We start from the raw sequence: 20,234 nt of genomic DNA on the forward strand, positions 1-20,234 counted from the left end.
CTGAGTTTGTCCACAGTACATATTGTCCATTGCTACCCATGAAGAAATCTTGGAAAATTTTGGAGCTGTCTAAAACTGGAGGATAGGCCTTGAGGTATTTCTTATAAATCAGGGGTTGAAATATCTCAAGCCATGTTGGGAAATTATACAGTATGGTAGTCATAATATGCAAAACACTGCTGAGACAGCTTCGTGGAAGAATGGATGGCATTTTTTCAAATGAGTACTGCTGTGGAGGGAGGGTAGTGAAGCCCAGTGATCTTGAAAGACCAATGTAAAACAATGTAGAGTAATGCTCATAATGCTGTAGAGTCTAATTAATCTTCTCACTCTGATCAATTGACTGAAGATGATAACCTGAACCACACAAAGGTGGGACTCATGAGTAAGGGGTAGTCAAGAATTTTAAGAAAAGGAAAACTCTACCCACGTGTGTGAGTGGGTGGCCGGGGCAGAGAGAGCTAACCTACTTGTTTGCCACCTCTGCCGCTGCACTCCATCCTCCTGACACTTTTACCTTCACAACCAGAACTTCTGCTGTGAAAGTGAGAGCAGTGTGCAGTGCAGCGGCTAGAGGTGGCAAGACAGGTAAGTTAACCCTCTCTGTCCCAGCCCCTCACTAATACACACTAACACACACAGGCAGGTACAGTGTACATTTTTGCGAAACTTTGCTTGCTCAACTTTATTTATTAGTGACATACGTAATGTCTTCTTGGACGAGAATCGAATACCACAATCGGACATAGTGTCACCTGGCAATCTGTGAAATCTGATGTTTTATTTTAGGCATGGGTGCAGTTAGGTACAAGCGACCCAATCGTTCACTTGGGGCCTCACTCACTGCAGGGACTTCCCATGCTGTGCTCCAGGCCAGCACCTTTGCCCATACAGCTGACAGACCTGCAGGCAGATCAGTGTGGCTGTGAAGACAGCGGCGCACAGCAACGGAGGACTTCAGATGCGGAAGTGACATCACATGAAGTTTTCTGCATAGTTACTGTGCGGTGTGGTCATTACACTGTAAGATGGAATGTGTAGTTTAAAGAAAACACGAGGTGAAAATAAACTGATGACATAAACATTTGTATCTATCCTCATTCTCCTAAAAATGACCTTTTCTAGATAGCCCACAGTTTCATTTTATATTTAAATCTATTTTTTAACTTTTTTTTTCTGTTTCACTGCCTCTGCTCAATGACACATGCATTGCAGTATGCCAGAGCTAAAATCTGTGAACTACTGACCCTTTTTTTAATCAATTTGTGCCCTCAGAAGCGATGCTCTGCTAGGAAAGTGTTTTGTGGCTGTAATTCCTTATCAGTGAGGGTGGGATACACTATAGTCTGACCCAGTCCCGACCCAGACAAAAACCGTCACTTGCATACCTGATGTTTAAGTATTTCAAGCAGAGAAAGCGAAAAAAGCAACACAGCATAGTCATTTGTGTGCTAGGCACTGTACATACACATGCCTATCTCATCATGTCACATGTCACCTCGTGTATCCTTTAAGCACAGTGCTGTCTCGCTAAAGTATCAAGTGTTAGCTCTCCAAACATAAATGCTTAGAGCACTGTACAGCTTTGCTATGTCCCAGAAAAATAACTGTTATAGTTTTTAATTTGTATTTTTTGGTTATCTTCTTCTTAGCCTTTCCTAACCAGTTCCCAGCAGGCTCATTAATAACTGGTATGCAATTTAACACCTGTACAGTTGGACACACACATATAAATGTATTCCCATTTAATACCTTGGTAGAAAATTCTTATCAGATGTTGCTTTTCTGATTTGACTGTATTTTTAAACTGTAAGCCTTCCAAACCATTTAAGTCATTCTGATTATGTGCCTCTGAAATGTAGCAGAATGTGGCTTATACCTTGGCAAAGGATTTGGAAACATCTGTAGAATAGCACATCTTGGCTTTGTCATTTCCATCCGGATTTATAAACAAAAGAAATGGAAAACATGTAGCTAAAATGCAGTTGTCAGCCATTCCAATGACTAGCGATATTTGGAGTAGTTAGAATAAAAAAAAAGGATTCATGCTAGGTGTAACTGTTTATCCTAACTGTCAATATCACAGTCATACTTGTATTCACATAGCTTGAATCATCCATTACCATTGAAGGCTTCAGGAGCTCTTGGTTCCTAGAGTGCTTCCGAAGATGGGAGACTCTGTACTTGCATATGTGCAGTATGGAGTCACTCTTCTTTGGAAGCACTTGGGTACCCTAGTGCCTCTGCAGATTTCTGAGGACTCTCCAAGGATGCAAATTTAAACACAGGACTGTGGGCGAATGAAGACACCAAGGCCCATATGCAATGAATTTTAGGCATTTTAGAATTGAAAACGTATTCAAAAGGTGAGGAAAAAGTACTATCAAAATTATTTTGAGTATTTTCTTGCTTGCTGGTGGTTTAACGAGCATTTTATGACAAGATTTGAAAATATCATCTAGGAGAAAACTCAGGAGAAAAAGTGAATTGCAAATGGACCCTAGAGAGGATTGGGAAGGCTCTATGAGATCAAGAGCCTTTCCTCTCCATAAGTGAGCATCTGACTTTTTGTTGGCTTCAGACTCGTTTTAAAAGGAAATAAATATGGCAACCTCCATATCCCACTTACTGAGTGTTGTTTGAATACAATCCGTGAGTCACAAGCATTTGTTTCACTATCCAACATCGTGATCCGAATCCGTGATCGGGAATCAATCACAGCAGTCAATCATGAATTCAGCCATTATTCCAAGTATTTGGCCCATGATCATGGCAGTGATCACGGGAAAAATATCCATGATTATCACCTGAAAACCCGCCAACTTTAGCGGTTAATAGCAAAGCCCCCTTACATGGTAGAAACACCAAATTTGTCAGATATGTTAAAGGGACACTTAAGTCAGAAAAAAAAGTGTTTTACTCACCTGGGGCTTCTACCAGCCCCCTGCAGCAGTCCTGTGCCCTTGCAGCCACTCACTAATCCTCTGGTCCCCCGCTGCCAGCTAGTTTCGTTTTTGCCGACAGGCCCGACAGGACTGGCCACGCGTAGCTTCCTCCACATTCCCGACTGCAATTAGCGCTATTGCGGGCAAAAAATATGCGTTGGTAATGCTTCAACGTGTATTTTTGTACGCGTTACGGTCTGCAATAGCGCTAATTGCAGTCGGGAATGCGAAGGAAGCTACGCGTGGCCAGTCCTGTCGGGCCTGTCAGCAAAAACGAAACTATAGAAGCCCCAGGTGAGTAAAACTCTTTTTTTTCTGGCTTAAGTGTCCCTTTAAGAAGAATAGTGGGAACAAGAGGAACATTTTTTTTTCAAAAAGACCTTATAGTTTTTGAGAAAATGGATTTTAAAATTTCAAAGGAAAAACGTATACATTTAAATGCAGTTAGTTAATAAAGCAAAACCCGCCAATTTTAGTAGTTAATAGCAAAGTTAACATGCTAGAAACACATTTGCAGGATAAGTTAAAAAAAAAAAAACTGTGGGAAAAATATTCTTTTCCTATTTTTTTTAACTTTTTTTTATATTCAGAAGAGATTTAAAAAAAAATGACGTGGGGTCCCCCCTCCAGAGCATATTTCAGAATCAGAATCAGAATCATTTATTTCGCCAAGCACGACTGGGTCGGACCCGGAATTGGTTTTGGCATGTACAGGGCTATGTGTGGAATAAAACATACAATATAATACAGTACAAAAAACAATACAGTAAACAATACAGATACAGCGATTAACCATACATGTTGACACAAGTTAGAGCTCAAGTATGTAAGGTGTAAGATGTGCGGCAGTGCAGTCATGTCACGTGCTACCGAATGCTACTTGAATGGGACAGGTAAGAAGTTCGTAGAGTTCAAAGAGTTTACAGCTGAGGGAAAGAAGCTATTCCTGTGTCTTTCAGTCCTGGTGTAGATGGACCGGAATCTCCGGCCCAGGGGGAGCCGCTGGAAGAAGCGGAAGCCTGGGTGGGACGGGTCATTGACGATCCTCAGAGCTCTGGAGCAAAGTCTGGAGTTGTAGAGTTGGTCTAGTGGGGGGAGTGATTTCCCGATGATTTTTTCAGCTGATCTTATGACCCTCTGTAGTTTGTGCCTGTCGCTGGCGGAGGCGCCAGCGTACCAGACAAGGATGGAGGAGCAGAGGACAGATTCAATTGTGGCTGTGTAGAAGTTCGTCAGAAGCTCCCGGGCCATCCCGAACTTCTTCAGTTGCCGTAGGAAGAATAGCCTCTGCTGGGCTTTCCTCTGAGTGGAGGACGTGTTGGCTTTCCAAGTTGGGTCCTTGGAGATTGTAGTGCCTAGAAGGCGTGTGCAGGGGACCCTTTCCACTTCCGTACCATCGATGCAGATTGGAGGAGGGGTGGCAGCACTTTTTCTAAAGTCCACAATCATCTCTACTGTTTTTGCAGTATTGAGGACTAGGCCATTTTCCCTGCACCAGAGGCAAATTCTGTCAACCTGCTTGCGGTATTCTTGCTCGTCATTTCCAGAGATGAGGCCCACTATTGTTGTATCATCAGCAAACTTGATGACTTTGACAGAGTCCCCCGTGGACCTGCAATTGTTGGTGTATAGGGAGAATAAGAATGGGGACAGAACACATCCTTGAGGGACACCTGTGTTGGTGGTCCTTGGCTGCGAGATGATAGTGTCCAGCTTGACGGCCTGGGATCTGTTGCTCAAGAAGTCTGTGATCCAATGGCGTAGGGTGGGGTGGACACCGAGGCCAACCAAGTTATCCTGGAGTATTTGGGGGCTGATGGTATTAAACGCCGAGCTGAAGTCGAGTAGGAGGATCCTGGCGTAGGAGTTTGGTTTGTCAAGGTGTTCGTTAACGAGCTCCAGGCAGATGTGTATGGCGTCATCGGTGGACCTGTTCGCTCTGTATGCAAACTGGAATGGGTCCAGCTGTGCCTCAGTGGAATGTTTTAGGAGGGGCAGAACCATGCTTTCAAAGGTTTTCATGATGACGGATGTGAGAGCCACCGGCCTGAAGTTGTTGAGGTCAGAGACACCCTGCTTTTTGGGGACAGGGATGATGGTGGACCTCTTGAAGCACGCTGGAACTTTGCCTTCCTGGATGGATTTGTTGAAGATAGAGGAGAGAATAGGGGCTAGCTGCTGTGCACAAGTTTTCACACAGGCTGGTGACACTCCATCTGGGCCTGAGGCTTTCCTCGCATTCATTTTTGACAGGTGCTTGAGGATGTCGTCCTCATTCACAGCCAGGGGAGGTGGGTTTGGGAGCAGGACGTCTAATTCGGAGGAGGTGGTAGGAGGCCCAGTGGGTGCCGCCTGGTTCTCAAATCTGCAATTTAATCTGCTATTCTGCTATTTAAATCTGCTATTCAACCCCTTGCCCCCATGCAGGCTGAGATAGCCAGAATATGGAGCCCTGGCCAACTGGGGCTTTGCACCCTGAGCTATACCAACCCTCATGGCCATGGTATGCCATGGTATGGGGGGGGGGGTTGGGCTCTGGGGGAGGAGTGGCCAAGCCTTCCCCTCCCCCCCCAGAGCCCTTGTCCAATCCATGGAGAAGGGGCTTTTCCCCACCTCCGGTGCCCCAGCAGGAGGTGGGGGCGACGACTCCTTGGTAGAGTTCATGGTGGCATCTGGGAGTCCCCTTTATTCTTCTTAACATATCTGGCAAATTTGGTGTTTCTACCATGTAAGGGGGCTTTGCTATTAACCGCTAAAGTCGGCGGGTTTTGGCGGGCTTTTAAATCACGACCTGTGATTCCGGATTTTAGAGGCAATCGTAGGTAAAATCTGGGCCGAATTCGTAAATCCATCTCAAATCCGGATCAAAATCACGTCTTTTTATTCCGCCGTGGCCGAATTTGGTTGAATCCGTGATCGGTGGTATCTGAGCATCACTGTACTCAAGGTCACTTTGATTCTACTTGTATTCTGTTATTTAGTTTTTTTCTCTTGATCTATCCCGGTTTCCTTTGCTAGTCATGCCTTGCCTATTCCTGTTGTGTACATAGTTTGTACTTACCTTAGTTTTGTTTATATCTATATTTAATTATTCTTTAATATTTGCTTTTTTGAGTTTTGTTTGTCACTTATTTTTGGTTGATTGATGATTTTCCACTATTATCTGAAGTACCGCTGATCACGTATTGTACTGTAAAAGTGCATTATCTTAATAAACCCTTTTATTCTTGTGTCCGCATTCTATTCAGTGTACATTGCAGTGTTGGCCACATCTGTTAGACAGGGTTCCTGCAGAGAAAACCCTGACTGCTGCTGAATATAGATCAAGGCTGTTTAGGAATAGTTGGCTGTGATCCTGGCTTTGATAACATAGCAGTGGTTCCAGATCTTAAGTATCTATTTACGCAGTAGTGAGAATTAGACTTCTAGAGGTTTGTTTTTTTCAATCTTTACTTTTGAAAATATTTTAGGCAGTTATGTTTTGGAATATTTAATAACAAATATGTTTTTATATTTAAATTAAATGGACTGAAAAACAATGGAAATGGACTGCCGTTTCTTTAAGTTTTCATTATTCCACCATTCCAAGCTAAAATTACCTCTTTGGATGCCTGTGAGGAGTTTTCATAGATTTGGCTGATCAGGAGTGAAACAATATCAATAAATCACACTTCTGAAATGCCAAGCAGGCAAAGGAATGCATCAGGTGATGCCATCACATTAGGTAGTTGAGGATTTAAGATGTGGGTGTACTACAAATGTTGGACAACATCCTGTCCCATGTGAAGCGAGGAGATACAGAGTAAGTGCACAACATAAAGTTTTAACTCCCCTGTACAGCTTCTTCTCTTGCCTGTGTTTCTGTCTACATGACTTCTGCAGTGCAGGCAATTACATGACCCATCAGCATGTGATATAAAAGGGGTACACACTGAGCGGAAGATTGGAGGAGGCTTGCCAATGGAGGAGTGAGCACACCTGCAGGACTGGTGACTATCCTCTGCACTGCTTAATTGCTGCTCTGGGAGGAAGGGGGAGGAGTTATACCAGCCTACCTCATTCTGATATCTGTTTGGGGGAGGAGTTACTCCAGGCTACTTAAAGTGGCACTATGGCGAAAAATTGTAAAATTGAAAATATGTGCAAACATAAACAAATAAGAAGTACCGTATATTGCGGCGTATAAGACAACTTGGCGTATAAGACGACCCCCCCCAACTTTTCTAGTAAAAATATAGAATTTGGTATATACACGCCACATAAGTCTACCCCTCTTCCAACACCCTAGAATTTGAATGTATTAAAACAGCAGGCAAGAGAAGGACTCAGGATGCTGTGAAGGAGATCTGGATCTGCAGAGCAGTCTGGCATGAGTTCAAGATTGCTGGCAGAACACTAATGCTGGGGTGCTGGAGGCATGGTCTCTGATGGAACGGGGGTGCTGGAGGCATGGCCGCTGATGGAACGGGGGTGCTGGAGGCATGGTCGCTGATGGAACGGGGGTGCTGGAGGCATGGTCTCTGATAGAACGGGGGTGCTGAAGGCATGGTCGCTGATGGAACGGGGGTGCTGGAGGCATGGTCGCTGATGGAACGGGGGTTCTGAAGGCATGGTCGCTGATGGAACGGGGGTGCTGGAGGCATGGTCTCTGATGGAACAGGGGTGCTGGAGGCATGGTCTCTGATGGAACAGGGGTGCTGGAGGCATGGTCTCTGATGGAACAGGGGTGCTGGAGGCATGGTCGCTGATGGAACCGGGGTGCTGGAGGCATGGTCTCTGATGGAACGGGGGTGCTGGAGGCATGGTCGCTGATGGAACGGGGGTGCTGGAGGCATGGTCGCTGATGGAACGGGGGTGCTGGAGGCATGGTCTCTGATAGAACGGGGGTGCTGAAGGCATGGTCGCTGATGGAACGGGGGTGCTGGAGGCATGGTCGCTGATGGAACGGGGGTGCTGAAGGCATGGTCGCTGATGGAACGGGGGTGCTGGAGGCATGGTCTCTGATGGAACAGGGGTGCTGGAGGCATGGTCTCTGATGTAACAGGGTTGCTGGAGGCATGGTCTCTGATGGAACAGGGGTGCTGGAGGCATGGTCTCTGATGGAACCGGGGTGCTGGAGGCATGGTCTCTGATAGAACGGGGGTGCTGGAGGCATGGTCTCTGATGGAACGGGGGTGCTGGAGGCATGGTCTCTGATGGAACGGGGGTGCTGGAGGCATGGTCTCTGATGGAACGGGGGTGCTGGAGGCATGGTCTCTGATGGAACGGGGGTGCTGGAGGCATGGTCTCTGATGGAACGGGGGTGCTGGAGGCATGGTCTCTGATGGAACGGGGGTGCTGGAGGCATGGTCTCTGATGGAACGAGGGTGCTGGAGGCATGGTCTCTGATGGAACAGGTGTGCTGGAGGCATGGTCTCTGATGGAACGGGGGTGCTGGAGGCATGGTCTCTGATGGAACGGGGGCGCTGGAGGCATGGTCTCTGATGGAACGATGGTGCTGCCAGCATGGTGGTCATGCAGCCGGGAGACAAAGTCAGGAGAAGGCACTGCGACCCTTCTCACAATGTGCCGCTAAAATCATTTGACTGACCTGAAGGCAAGGCTGCGATGATCCGGGGGGGGTTGACAATGAAGGGAGATGGGTGCAGTGGCAGTTAGAGTAGCCTCCAGCAGCAGCAGCCCCATGATGCGTCTTGTTTCCCTGCACAGAGTGGCAATGTCCGCATACTGTATCCCCTGGTGGCCGCGAGATTCAAGTTAGAGCATGTGGCCCTGATCAGCTGACCTCACGATCAGTGGCCTAGAGGATAAGGAGTATGGTTGATGTGGCACAGCGCCTGTCAATCTACTGTCATCAAGTTAGAGGTCAGTGCTCATAGAAGCAGTACACAGTGGCCCTTCACCCCAGCCACATGGTAAAATAGGCAGGTCCAGCACACTTATATCTCTCATCATTTTGAGATAACAAAGCGGGACGCCTTTAGGACACTCCTCTGCCACACCCCTAGACAAGCTCTCCGGACATCCCTTGTCAGACATACAATAAGAAATGCATAAGCAAAAGATGTAATTTTATGATTCAAACCACACTGGTCCTTTTTATCATCACTACTTTTCCTTCATAATAACATTTGAAAACAAGAAATATATTCATTTAACATATGAGGATAAAGTTTAGGGTCAATTCAATACACTTTTTTCAGTAGAAAAATACATATATTTATATAGATCTTTACATTAGTCCTAAAAGGGGGACAAATGAGGAAGAAAGACAGACAGAGGGACTGGGTTCCAAAAGAGGGACTGTCCCTCCAAAATTGGAACAGCTGGGAGCCATGCACACTCATTTCACAGCTGGGGTTTGAGGCATTTTGCTACCCCACAACTGATATCCATGGCACATGGAATCTGTTGAGGGCACTGCCCACAATGCCCATCAATCTGTTGAACTAACAACACCACTGGACATGGAGATTAAAGAGAAACTCTGACCAAAAATTGAACTTTATCCCAATCAGTAGCTGATACCCCCTTTTACACGAGAAATCTATTCCTTTTCACAAACAGACCATCAGGGGGCGCTGTATGACTGATATTGTGGTGAAACCCCTCCCACAAGAAACCCCTCCCACAAGAAAAGTTCAAACTTTTGTCAGTTTCCTGTCTGTGAACCTTGCTGCATTGTGGGAAATAGCTGTTTACAGCTGTTTCCAACTACCAAAAACCATGCAGCAGCTACATCACCTGCCAACAGTAAAATGTTCACGGGAGTTCCTCTTTAAGCAATGGGATAGCCGTTGTAACTATCCTACCAAAATCACAGAACTGAACCTATACTGTGTGTGTAAACTGAAGGAGGCCAAGGCTCAAATCGGTCTGTAGCGCCATTGGAGGAGAAACCTATACTGTATTCAGGGCCAGCGCTGACATAGAGGTAAAGGGCCCTCAACCCTTGCAGGGGCCCCCGTGCCACCGACCCTGCCACATGCTCCTTGCACTTCTCCCCAGGGCCCTTGCATGTAATGACTCACCTGTCCCGGAGGGTGGCGGCTGCACAGTCCAGGCACTCCATCCACGCTGTCCTCCTCCTTCTCTATGACCCAGCGCGTGTTTGGACATAACACACGCCGGGTCATAGAGAAGGAGGAGGACAGAATGGCTATAAGGAGGGCCCTTACTGTGCAGCCTCCACACTCCAGGACAGGTGAGTAATTACTGCTGTTGCTGCTTCACACGCAGGGGCCCCAGGGAACATTTGGCCCCGAGGGGGGGGGGGATGTTCGGTCAGGTGGCCCCTGCTTCAGTTTGCCCCAGGGCCCCGGAGCCCCTTTAACTGGCCCTGACTATATTTACTCTGTTAGCCATTGTGATGCCCTAGCAATATTTCATTACAGTATTTAGCAATCCATCACTAACATAACATGTACAGGCAGCCAATGTATTTGCTGTATTAATACATATAAAACACCCTAACAGAACACTGTTGCTGTATGGCCATTTTGTGTACTGGTACTTAGTCCCTGAACAGTATATTTCTCTTCTTATTAGACTGGATACACTACAGGCTCTATAAACATCTCCTCTTCTCACAAAATGGTTGCCCTCACGATGCATGTCTGTAAGCAATGGCTCTCAGTTCTTTCTTTTCCCTATTCTATGCATAATTTATTTGATACAGTCTGACAATTACAAATTACACCTACAATTCATGAAATATATACAAATAGTCTTACTGTATTGTACCACTAGATGTCGCTGCTGTTCTATGCATGGCATTTCTATGTGGCTTGTCTTGAAAGTATCACAATAAGACTGATTCAACTACAAAATGGATACCAATATCCATATGTGGTGAAGTATCATGTCACTCAAGCTTTTTTTCACGGCTATAGAATCTGAAGTACACAGTATCATGTCACTCAAGCTTTTTTTCACGGCTATAGAATCTGAAGTACACAGACTGTGGTGGATACAAACTATAGACCCTAATGCGGGAAAAATAGCCTTGGGCTATCAGAGCCCTCTCTTTTCCCCTCCCCCTCACAGTATAGGGTCACTGTCTGTTCTGGCTCCATGCTTGCTGAGGATCTGTGCGGTTTTTTTTGTGTGAGAATGCTCCCTGTTACTTCCAATAAACTCAGTGTTCTACACAAAGGTCTGCTCTCCCTCCATAGTGGACATACTATAGCTGACAGAGGTAACAAAAAAATGTGGTTTAAAAGCTGTTTTACACAAAGACAGTTTTAGTGTTAAAAGGGACTTCTTACTGATACAAAATGTTCGCAGGAAATGGAATGTTCATTGGAATATATGCCTTTATCATGCTTTCTCTGCAGAATAAGAAATAATATAAAGCTAGGAGATTGCACTAAGTGGCAAATTCCTTATCAGGAGCTTCTTAATCATCCCCTAATTGAAATTTTAAGCTTCTTATAAGTAAAATAATATTACAAATTAGCAAATCAAAGCTTCTAGGAGATGATCCATTTAAACCAGCTGCTGTGTTAGTCAGTGATTTGCTAGCTCTGTCATCCTGGTAAAGCTAATTAGCATATTAGGAGACCTAAGGTTCCTACAAATACAGAATGACCCCCATAGGGGTAGAATGTCACCTGTAGGGATTGACAATTCTTTGAGTGACAGTTCAGGGACAAGTGCTGTACATAGGCGTCACTGGGCTACAGATAAGCAATGTGTTCTGCTGCGACGGAGGAGAGAAGGATGGAAATGATTCACTAAACGTTGGTAAAATTGCTGTGCGCAGGTAGTGAAAAACAATTTTACGGGTATTTACACAAGTAACGTAGAGCATGTGAGTAACATGCATTCAGCTAGCAATGCAGGTTGTATGCATGCATGCTGTATACATAATGCAATGTGTTACTTGTGTAAATACACAAATAGTGCACAGCAATTTTACCAGGGTTTAGTGAATCAACCCCTATATAAGAAACATCATCACAAGTATTTTGTTGCTGAATTTCATTAATTATCATCTTTTAACTTCAGCCTACAGCCAAAGTATGTTTTTTAGAAAAACCAGAAACAGCATATGGCTGAGTGCTAAAGGTGCCCAGAATGATCCCCTCCCTGTTTGTCCCATTGGTTTATTTCTCTGCACAAAGCATGTGGTTGGTAAAAGTCTGCTTGTTAAAATACTTGAAATATACAGTGATTATTTTGTAAAGATTGCTTTTGTTTCTTGGAAAAGTAGAAATACCTAAAGTAGCATACCTAAATACCTAAAAGTTGCATACCTAAAGTGATGTGGCAAACGTAAGTACATATAATACTAGCCCTAGTAAGGGACTTTCTGTTTTCAAGTACAACACGAGTTAAAAAACTTGAGCTGTTATGTATTCAATTTTTGACAGCTTTTCAATTCAGTCTGGTTTCCTGAAAAATAAATAGAGGCTAAACCAGCCTAGAAACAGTGAGATAATGTTTCTAATGAGGTTTAACTACTTTCCGACCGTTCCATGCCATTTGGCGTGAACGCAGCGGCAGCCCCAGGACCGCCCAACACCAATTGGTCCTGGGGCGGGGTTTTGCAGGAGATCACACATGCCGATGCGCTCGCATCTCTGCTTGAATGACAATTGCCGCTAGAGACTGTTAGATGGCAAAACCGCCATCTATTTACACAGTACCGTGCTGCGATCTACGTGTCACACAGCTGTCCCCCTGGGAGGCCTAGTGGTGATCAGCTGTCATAGGCTGTAATAAAAAAAATGCAATAATTAAAAAAAAGCGAACATTTATTTAAAAATAAGTGGCAAATAAATAAATATATATTAAAAAAAACATGCTGGTGGTTTGCAGCAAAGGAGGGGGTGAATCACTTGTGTGCTAGGTTGTACAGCCCTGCAGCGAGCCCTTAAAGCTGCTGTGGCCTAAATTGTAAAAAATAGCCTGGTCACTAGGGGGGTGTAAGCCTACGGTCCTCAAGTGGTGAATTGAAGTGAAGTTCAAAGGGTCATTACTTCTCTTTCAGATAAACAAGGCAGCGTGTGGATTCTAAACAGCAACTGTGGCAGTCTGATGCAATCTTATAAATTAAGCCGTTAAACTGGAAATACAAACATAAGACTTGCTTCCATGTTACTAATGCTCTATTTATCATCCGTACTACACATTAATTATCTCATAAGCTTTATTTTACTTCAGGTTCACTTTAAATAAAATACAAATATTAACTTTTTACAGTAGTTGCAGCACTGCTGGCTGAGTCCTGGGTTCATCTGAGTTGCGATGGGGCTTTTTTATTTTTCACTGTGTGATATATGACCCTGCCCTGTGAGCTGCTCATATGTAGTTGTTAGCTTGACTGAGAGCGTTAGTAAGCTTTATTCTTTTATGTTTGTATGTCTGCAGTGACACAGGGGGATTCTCAGGGGAGTTGTACCTCTGTGCTGTTTACTTGCACTTCATAAGGTTTAAGGCCTCTGGCCCAGTAGGTATGGATTCCCAGAATGAGAAGACTTTGAAGTCTGGACCTGTAGTTGCAAGTACAGAGCTGCAAGGATGAGAAGACAGGAAGATGGCTGTAAGAAACGAGGAGAGGTAACTATAGATACAAGCACATTTCCAATGCATACTTTTTATCACATACATGGGGAGGCTGGGGGAGACATTTGGGGTTTGAGAGGTAACTAACTATAGATACAAGCATGCTTCCAATGCTCACTCTGCATCACATACATGGGGGAGGCTAGTGGGAGACATTGGGGGCTCGGTGTAACCACCGGTGTAACACAGAGAGGGTCTGATTACCGGTGATCTGCAGTATCACCGAGAATGCAGAATATACCCGATTATTGATGATCTGCAGTATCACAGATAATCATATATATATTTTAACCTCTGGACACCTGAGAGATAAGAGTGTTTTGGTGTGAGAGTAATACTTTGAGTATTGCACCTTAGGAGAAGGTACAGAAGCAGTAAGGAGTACTGCACAGAAGTATGTTCCTTCCGTATGCCTAGACTCTCCCGGGGGAGGAGCTAGACTGAAAGTAGGAAGGACAGAGTGAGAGTGACACCAGTGAGAGGGTGTCACTAACAGGTCTGGGAACTGCCTCTAACAGTAAGGCCAGTTCTCGAGGTCGGGCAATCCAGGTCGTAAACACACAGACAAATACGGTACAGATTCAGGAGACAGATCTGGAATCTAATAAACAGGCAGGGTTCGGCAACGGGGTATCAGAATAGCGGGGTACAGAATCAGGAGGCAAATACGGAGTCCAGGAACGAGCAGAGTTTGGCAACAGGATATCAGAGATAGCAAGGTACAGAATCAGAGTACTGAAGAATAGTCAGGCAAGCAGAATGTCATAACAAATAATACAGATCAATATTTCTAACGCTAAGGTGTGAGGTCCGTGATCGTCAACACCTTTGGAAACTATGCTAGAACACAGATACAGACAAGGCCTGAGTGCTACCATGATGTGATCGCAATGGCAGACAACCAGCAACTGACAAGCAGCAGAATATATAGTTGCTGGACTCTGCCGCCCCGCCCGAGCCATTCAGCCAATCATGAGTCCTGCAGGAATCAGCTGATCTTCCTGATCAGCTGACACTTCCCCTGCTGGTATAAAGGTCCTGAGTTCAGGCCCGCGCGTGCGTAGCTCTCCATCTGCCTATGTGTACTAACAGACCCAGCCACACCAAGCGCATGCTGCTGCATGCAAACCGCCGCGTTGGACGCGGAAACAGCCGCTTTGCTGTCAGGACATGCGGCGGCTTTTCCGCATTCCACCATACTACCAGACGCGTGTCTATGCGTGCAAACCGTCGCTTTGGACACGGAGTCAGCCGCCTTGCTCTTGGCATATGCGGCGGCTTTTCCGCATTTTCTCACAGTACCCCCCCTGAGGAGTGGACTCCGGACATCTCCTTCCTGGCTTTCCAGGATGTAAGTTAGAGAATTTTCTTTTTATCTCATACTCAGGCCGGCCATCAATCAACCCAGGGAGGGAGGGAGTGGAATCCACCTGCAGCGCTGACCCGGGCAGGGACACAGGAAATGATTTCTTGTCAGCCTGTTTTTTCGGTGGTAGAATGGTTTTGGGCCAAAAAATCCCTGTCTAAAGTGTCTGCTTTGGGGCTTCTGCTATCAGATTTATGCATGAGAGGTAACTGTGAGGAACAGGAACCATTAGGAATAACTGTACACTGTCCTGCTTTTCCTGCGACCTGTATCCTGGTTTTATCCACCTCACCCTTATTTAAACAGTGCTCATGACAATGGGCTGATCAGTTCAGTAGCTGTCCTGAAGCCCAGTCAATCAGTGGAGAGTGAAGTTGTAACCAGGGCATACCGAGAACAACAGCAGAGCCTTTCATCGGCAGGACCAGGAACTGTAAACTCTCTTCATGCAATGCCCCTAAACAACATGACAGTAGGGGGGTTTGGGAAATAAACTGGGCACTGCGCAATGGAGAGTCATCCACTGCAATGACCAAAATCTGCCGGTCGAGTGCAGATAACGGTATCCCCAAACTTTTGGCAAAATCGGAATCTATGAGGTTCGCTGACGAACCCGAGTCCACCATGGCTTCTGCGGACTTGGTCCGCCCTTCCCATGTAACCGAACAGGGAAGGATCAGCCGACCGTCATTCAGGGATGAACCCTGCTCACCTATGGTTTTGACTAATCCTAGGCGATAGCATTCGTCTGGCCTAGTGGACCCTTGTAAAGCGTTCTTCTTTGGGCTCCTGCGACTCTTTTTCCCCAGACTCAACCTTGTGTACCCAATTTGCATAGGTTCGACTGGGGGTGAGGGAGACCGAGAAGAATCGTGTACGATAGACCTTCTGGCCACTCTACCACGAACCTGTCTCTGGTGGCGCAACTGGCGATCTATCTGTATGGCCAAAGAGATTGCCTCATCCAATGATTCAGGCTCAGGATGACCTATCATCACCTCATGAATAGTATCTGACAATCCGGCCAAAAAACAGTCTAGGAGGGCGAATTCGTCCCATCTAGCCTAGACCGCCCACCTCCTGAATTCCGCAGCATAATTCTCTACCGGACACTTGCCCTGACGCAGAAGCCTGAGCTTCCGTTCAGAAGTCGAAGCAATGTCCGGGTCATCGTAAATCATAGCCATAGCCTCAAAAAATTAATCGACTGAGGCCAGGGCCTGATGCCCAACAGGAAGACCATACGCCCAGGTCTGGGAATCCCCCGACAACAGAGTCTTAATGAATGTAATTCTCTGTGCCTCAGTTCCAGATGAGTTAGGCCTTAACTCAAAGTATGATAACACTCTATTTCTAAAGTATCGAAAGTCAGATCTGTCGCCAGAAAATTTTTCAGGTACAGGCATACGTATGTCTGTGCTAAGAGGAGATCGCACTGATTGAAGTTCTGAAATAGCACCAAATATCTGACATATCTGGGTCTGTTGGTTCAAAACTCCTGCGGAAAGTTGGTTTACCGCGGTGGTCAGGACTTCAACATGGCTATACAGTGCGTCCATTTGGGTTCGGTCTGCCATTCTGTAACGATTGGTGTCAGCAACCAGAGAGAGAATCTGATCCTTGGCGATCCGCAGTATCCCCAAGAATACAGATATACCCGATTATTGAGGATCTGCGGAATCGTCAATAATCAGACACCGGAGAGAGTGTAAGTGTTTGGTGCAACAGTAACAACTCTGAGTAAAGACCACCAGAGGAGCTGGCGGCCTAAACTCCTGAGGAATTCACCCCTGAGCGGTGGGTGATATTCCTGTAGCCTGTGGACCCCTGAGCGAGGGACCAAGGCTGAGTTGCAGGAAGCCCTGCTGCTAATATGTAAGGTTTTGCCCTGAACTGGGCTAACGTAACACAGTAATAACACAATCCTAGTCTGGGGTATGAGGTCCGTATTCACAACACCCTGGAACTAGTGTTGGGCGAACATCTAGATGTTCGGGTTCGGGCCGAACAGGCCGAACATGGCCGCGATGTTCGGGTGTTCGACCCGAACTCCGAACATAATGGAAGTCAATGGGGACCCGAACTTTTGTGCTTTGTAAAGCCTCCTTATATGCTACATACCCCAAATTTACAGGGTATGTGCACCTTGGGAGTGGGTACAAGAGGAAAAAAAAATTTAGCAAAAAGAGCTTATAGTTTTTGAGAAAATCGATTTTAAAGTTTCAAAGGGAAAACTGTCTTTTAAATGCGGGAAATGTCTGTTTTCTTTGCACAGGTAACATGCTTTTTGTCGGCATGCAGTCATAAATGTAATACATATAAGAGGTTCCAGGAAAAGGGACCGGTAATGCTAACCCAGCAGCAGCACACGTGATGGAACAGGAGGAGGGTGGCGCAGGAGGAGAAGGCCACGCTTTGAGACACAACAACCCAGGCCTTGCATGAGGACAAGAAGCGTGCGGATAGCATGCTTTGTACCACCATGCAGTCATAAATGTAATAAAGATAAGTGGTTCAATAAACAGGGACCACGCGGCAACGCTAACCCAGCAGCAGCACACGTGATGGAACAGGAGGAGGCGCAGGAGGAGAAGGCCACGCTTTGTGAGACACAACAACCCAGGCCTTGCATGAGGACAAAAAGCGTGCGGATAGCATGCTTTGTACCGCCATGTAGTCATAAATGTAATAAAGATAAGAGGTTCAATAAACAGGGACCACGCGGCAACGCTAACCCAGCAGCAGCAGCAGCAGCAGCACACGTGATGGAACAGGAGGAGGCGCAGGAGGAGAAGGCCACGCTTTGTGAGACACAACAACCCAGGCCTTGCATGAGGACAAAAAGCGTGCGGATATAGCAGCAATGCTTTTTGCCGCCATGCAGTCATAAATGTAATACAGATGAGAGGTTCAATAAACAGGGACCGGAAACGCTAAACCATCCCAGATGTTCATCGGTCATGTTACTTGGTTGGGGTCCAGGAGTGTTGCGTAGTCGTTTCCAATCCAGGATTGATTCATTTTAATTTGAGTCAGACGGTCTGCATTTTCTGTGGAGAGGCGGATACGCCGATCTGTGATGATGCCTCCGGCAGCACTGAAACAGCGTTCCGACATAACGCTGGCTGCCGGGCAAGCCAGCACCTCTATTGCGTACATTGCCAGTTCGTGCCAGGTGTCTAGCTTCATGCCCGGTTTCAGGTCCAGCGGTGCCAGCCACAAATCCGTCTGTTCCTTTATTCCCCTCCAAATTTCCTCCCCTGTGTGCTGCTTATCCCCAAGGCAGATCAGCTTCAGCAACGCTTGCTGACGCATGCCAACAGCTGTGCTGCACTGCTTCCACGATCCTACTGCTGCTGGTGCTGGGTTAGCATTTCCGGATGAGGTACAGCTTTGAGATGCGTTGGAGGAGAAGGAGTCAGAGAGGTAGGTGCTGCTGTTGTTATCCAGCTGTTTGCGGCGTGGGCAACACCCGCGCCGTAGCAGGTGAGGAATCGCTGCCAGGCTCCACAAGGTTCACCCAGTGCGCGGTAAGGGAGATGTATCGACCCTGGCCGAACGCACTCGTCCAGGTGTCAGTGGTGAGGTGAACCTTGCAGGCAACGGCATTCTTCAAGCTTCGGGTTATTTAGCTGACCACGTGCTCATGCAACTCAGGCACTGCAGAGCGCGCAAAGTGGTAGCGGCTGGGAACCACGTAACGTGGGATGGCCACTGACATCATGCCCTTGAAGCTGTTTGTCTCCACCACTCGATATGGCAGCATTTCGCAGGCCAGAAGCTTGGCTATGCTGGCTGGCTGTTACTGCCACGGCCCGGGGGTCATTTGCTGGCAATTTCCTCTTGTGCTCAAACATCTCAGAAACAGACAACTCAACCGTAGCGCTGCACACCGAAGGGCTGTTGGTTGTTGTGTTTGATGAACACTGGGAGACCTCAAGAGCACTAGTCCGGAAAGTGACAGTGTCAGCATCGTCTGATGTTTGTGAATGTTGTGAACCACGCAATGGCTGGGCTACTGCTGCTGCTGAGGCGGGTCTGGTGGTGAGTCTGGTGAACCCAAGGGAGGCAGTGTTGCTGGTGGTACCCTGTCCTGCCGCGTTTGCCCACAGAGTGGGATGTTTGGATAGAATGTGGCGGCTCATGCTGGTGGTGGAGAGGTTGTTAATACTTTTCCCCCTGCTCAGGCGGGTCTTGCACACCTTGCAAATCGCCATGGTAACATCCTCAGTGCAGTCTTCAAAGAAAGCCCAGACTTTAACTGGCTGAGGACTCGGACCTCGTGCGTGATGTGCTGGTGCTGCTTAACCCACTGCTGGACGCTTGAGAGGTCATCCAAGTAATTATCTGGTCCTGTTCTTTTGGATCTGTGAGGGTTGTTGTCCTGGACAACATGGGCAGTATTGAGTGGGTTTTCTTGGGTGCTCCCCTGTGGCCTGTACGTGAACCGTCAGGGGAAACACCTCTTCCCTTGCCCCTCCCTCTTTCACCGGATTTCTTCCTCATTTCACTTATCCTTAAAGTACACGCTGACTGGCAGCAGTACAGTGGCAGTACAGAAATGCTATACAGTGGTGGGTGAGCGGTGTACCACTATTGTCAGCAGTGACACAGAGCACAATGCTATACAGTGGCGGGTGAGCGGTGTACTACTGTTCCCAGCAGACACAGAGTGGAAGTAAACACAATGCTATATAGTGTGGCTGAGCCGTGTACACAGAGTGGCATTAAACACAATGCTATATAGTCTGCTATATAGTCACCCCGAACAGGGTGATGTTCTGCAGAACCCGAACAGTGGCAAACACTGTTCGCCCAACACTACTGGGAGGGAACGCAGATTTTAGTACCTAAACACACGATACAACATGTTTTCCGGGGTCGGACTCTGAGGCACATACAGATGGTCCCGATCATCATCCTCATCATACAACTCTTCTCCTGAGTCTGACCCACCCACCACCTCTGCCACCCCAACATCCCCAGACACAGACCCCTCATCGTCCTCAACATTAACTTGGGATGCTGGCCTGAGCCAGACCTCCTCCTCCACATCAGGCCCCATCATCTCCTCAATGGCAGCCCTCATTAATCGCTCTGGCGACGGACTGATGGACACAACGTTCTCCTCCGGGGAGGGCTGCTGCTGACCACTGGCTGCTGGGGTGGATGTTATAGCTTGCGTGGGGCGTTGGCTGTTGCTGTTGTTGGGAGTGCTGCTCACAGCGGAGGTCTCTGGGGAACTCATGTTGAGCTCATATAGTGGTTGACGGTGAGTGGAGTATTACTGATCCCAGCAATATACACACTGACTGGCAGAGTACGCAATGCTATATAGTGTGGCTGAGCGAGGT

The 20,234-nt window shown here is 46.8% G+C and overlaps 1 protein-coding gene and 1 long non-coding RNA gene across 2 annotated transcripts in view; both read right to left on the minus strand.

The window, feature by feature from the left end:
- Window positions 1-7,270: 7,270 nt before the first annotated feature.
- Window positions 7,271-8,461, minus strand: LOC137519407 (uncharacterized). The gene has a single exon (XM_068238362.1). The coding sequence runs from the start codon at window positions 8,459-8,461 to the stop codon at window positions 7,271-7,273; it is 1,191 nt and encodes a 396-aa protein (XP_068094463.1).
- A 4,619-nt stretch (window positions 8,462-13,080) lies between these two features.
- The window catches only part of LOC137518881 (uncharacterized), a 139,532-nt gene continuing 132,378 nt past the window's right edge, over window positions 13,081-20,234 (minus strand). Inside the window, exon 3 of the long non-coding RNA XR_011020917.1 lies at window positions 13,081-13,461. This is a non-coding gene — a long non-coding RNA (uncharacterized lncRNA). The remainder of the gene's footprint in view (window positions 13,462-20,234) is intronic.

This window comes from Hyperolius riggenbachi, chromosome 5, assembly GCF_040937935.1.
Source record: "Hyperolius riggenbachi isolate aHypRig1 chromosome 5, aHypRig1.pri, whole genome shotgun sequence".
Lineage (NCBI taxonomy): Eukaryota > Metazoa > Chordata > Amphibia > Anura > Hyperoliidae > Hyperolius > Hyperolius riggenbachi.